Below are 1,332 nucleotides of genomic sequence, written 5' to 3' on the forward strand. Positions count from 1 at the left end.
CACGCACACGCACACGCACACGCACACGCGCACGCGCGCACGCGCACGCACGCACGCACGCACGCGCGCGCATCATTATCACAGCTTCGCAAGCAAACCGATGCGAACGAATATTTATTACGATAGCTGTGTGGTAACATTTCATATTTTTTTGGAAATATTACTATTGCTTTAATTAAATACATTAGTCTGTACACAGAATAGTACCTGACGTATAGACGTAATTGAATATGTTCTGCAAAACATTGCATAACTGGTACAAAGGTCCTGACACCAATGTATATAGCAGTAATAATAATAAAAGTAATAATAATAATAATAATGTTATTATTATTATTATTATTAATAATAATAATAATTGCAATAATAAACATTCGAAACGTAAATACAGTGGCGAGGCGGCCGTGTCTAGCGTACCAGCATCCACATTGACGTCGTCAAGGGCGGCGGTTAGCTGAGAAGGCGGTATATGACCGCAGACGTCGTTGACTGCCGCCTCTTCATCCTCGCACCGCTGGCTACCTGGGTTGTACACACCAAATCCTGGGCACAGCTCCATCTACAGCACACAATGGTAAATTGTTTAGGCTATGGGACCCTACATCCATCCATCCATCCATCTATCCATCCCTCCGTCCGTCTGATCGTCCGTTAATTAGACCATCCATCTTTCCGGCCACCCGCCCGTCTGTCCGCCCTATGCACATTCTCTTATCCCGTTCCTAATCCATCTATATATCCTCTGACTCTCTGTCTATCGTTCCGTTTAACCATCTGTAGATAGGTGTATCTGTGTCCGCATACTTGGGTAACTACTCGACCATATATTATGTGCATGCGACTGCATATTATGTATACATACATATATTATTATATATATAGAGAGAGGGGGGGGAGAGTGGGACGGGGAAGAGAGAGGGAGAGAGGGTGCGTAGGCAGACCGGGAAATGTAGATAACGAAACGAAGGTAAAGCCTCGTTGATAATATGACCACCTTCTTGCAAAGCAGCAGTAATAGCATATTATATAGTATAATATAGTAAAGTATAGTGTAGTGGTTCATACAACGGTAGCCAGTAAGCAGATCATAATTATATATATGCTGGTATGAACGGGCAACGTGAATTGTAATACGCCATGCGCCCTTTACCTTCAAAATACACAAAAGACAACGCTTCGCGCGTTTTCTACAGTATCATTTTCTAAAAGATACACGTTCAACAATAATAATAAAATTTAGCGATGCAAATACAGATCAATTTACCATAAAGTAAAGCGCCATTACTGTGATTTATGGGAACAATAATGTTATAATATATAATAATTTGAGTA

At 41.3% G+C, this 1,332-nt stretch overlaps 1 protein-coding gene across 1 annotated transcript in view; it reads right to left on the minus strand.

Moving 5' to 3' along the window:
• LOC106811818 overlaps window positions 1–1,332 on the minus strand; it is a 15,906-nt gene that overhangs the window by 5,155 nt on the left and 9,419 nt on the right. The window contains exon 3 of the mRNA XM_014815540.1: window positions 418–559. Coding sequence (XP_014671026.1) covers window positions 418–559 — 142 coding nt within the window. The remainder of the gene's footprint in view (window positions 1–417; window positions 560–1,332) is intronic.

This window comes from Priapulus caudatus, unplaced genomic scaffold (genome assembly GCF_000485595.1).
Source record: "Priapulus caudatus unplaced genomic scaffold, Priapulus_caudatus-5.0.1 Scaffold579, whole genome shotgun sequence".
In the NCBI taxonomy this organism is placed as follows: domain Eukaryota; kingdom Metazoa; phylum Priapulida; class Priapulimorpha; order Priapulimorphida; family Priapulidae; genus Priapulus; species Priapulus caudatus.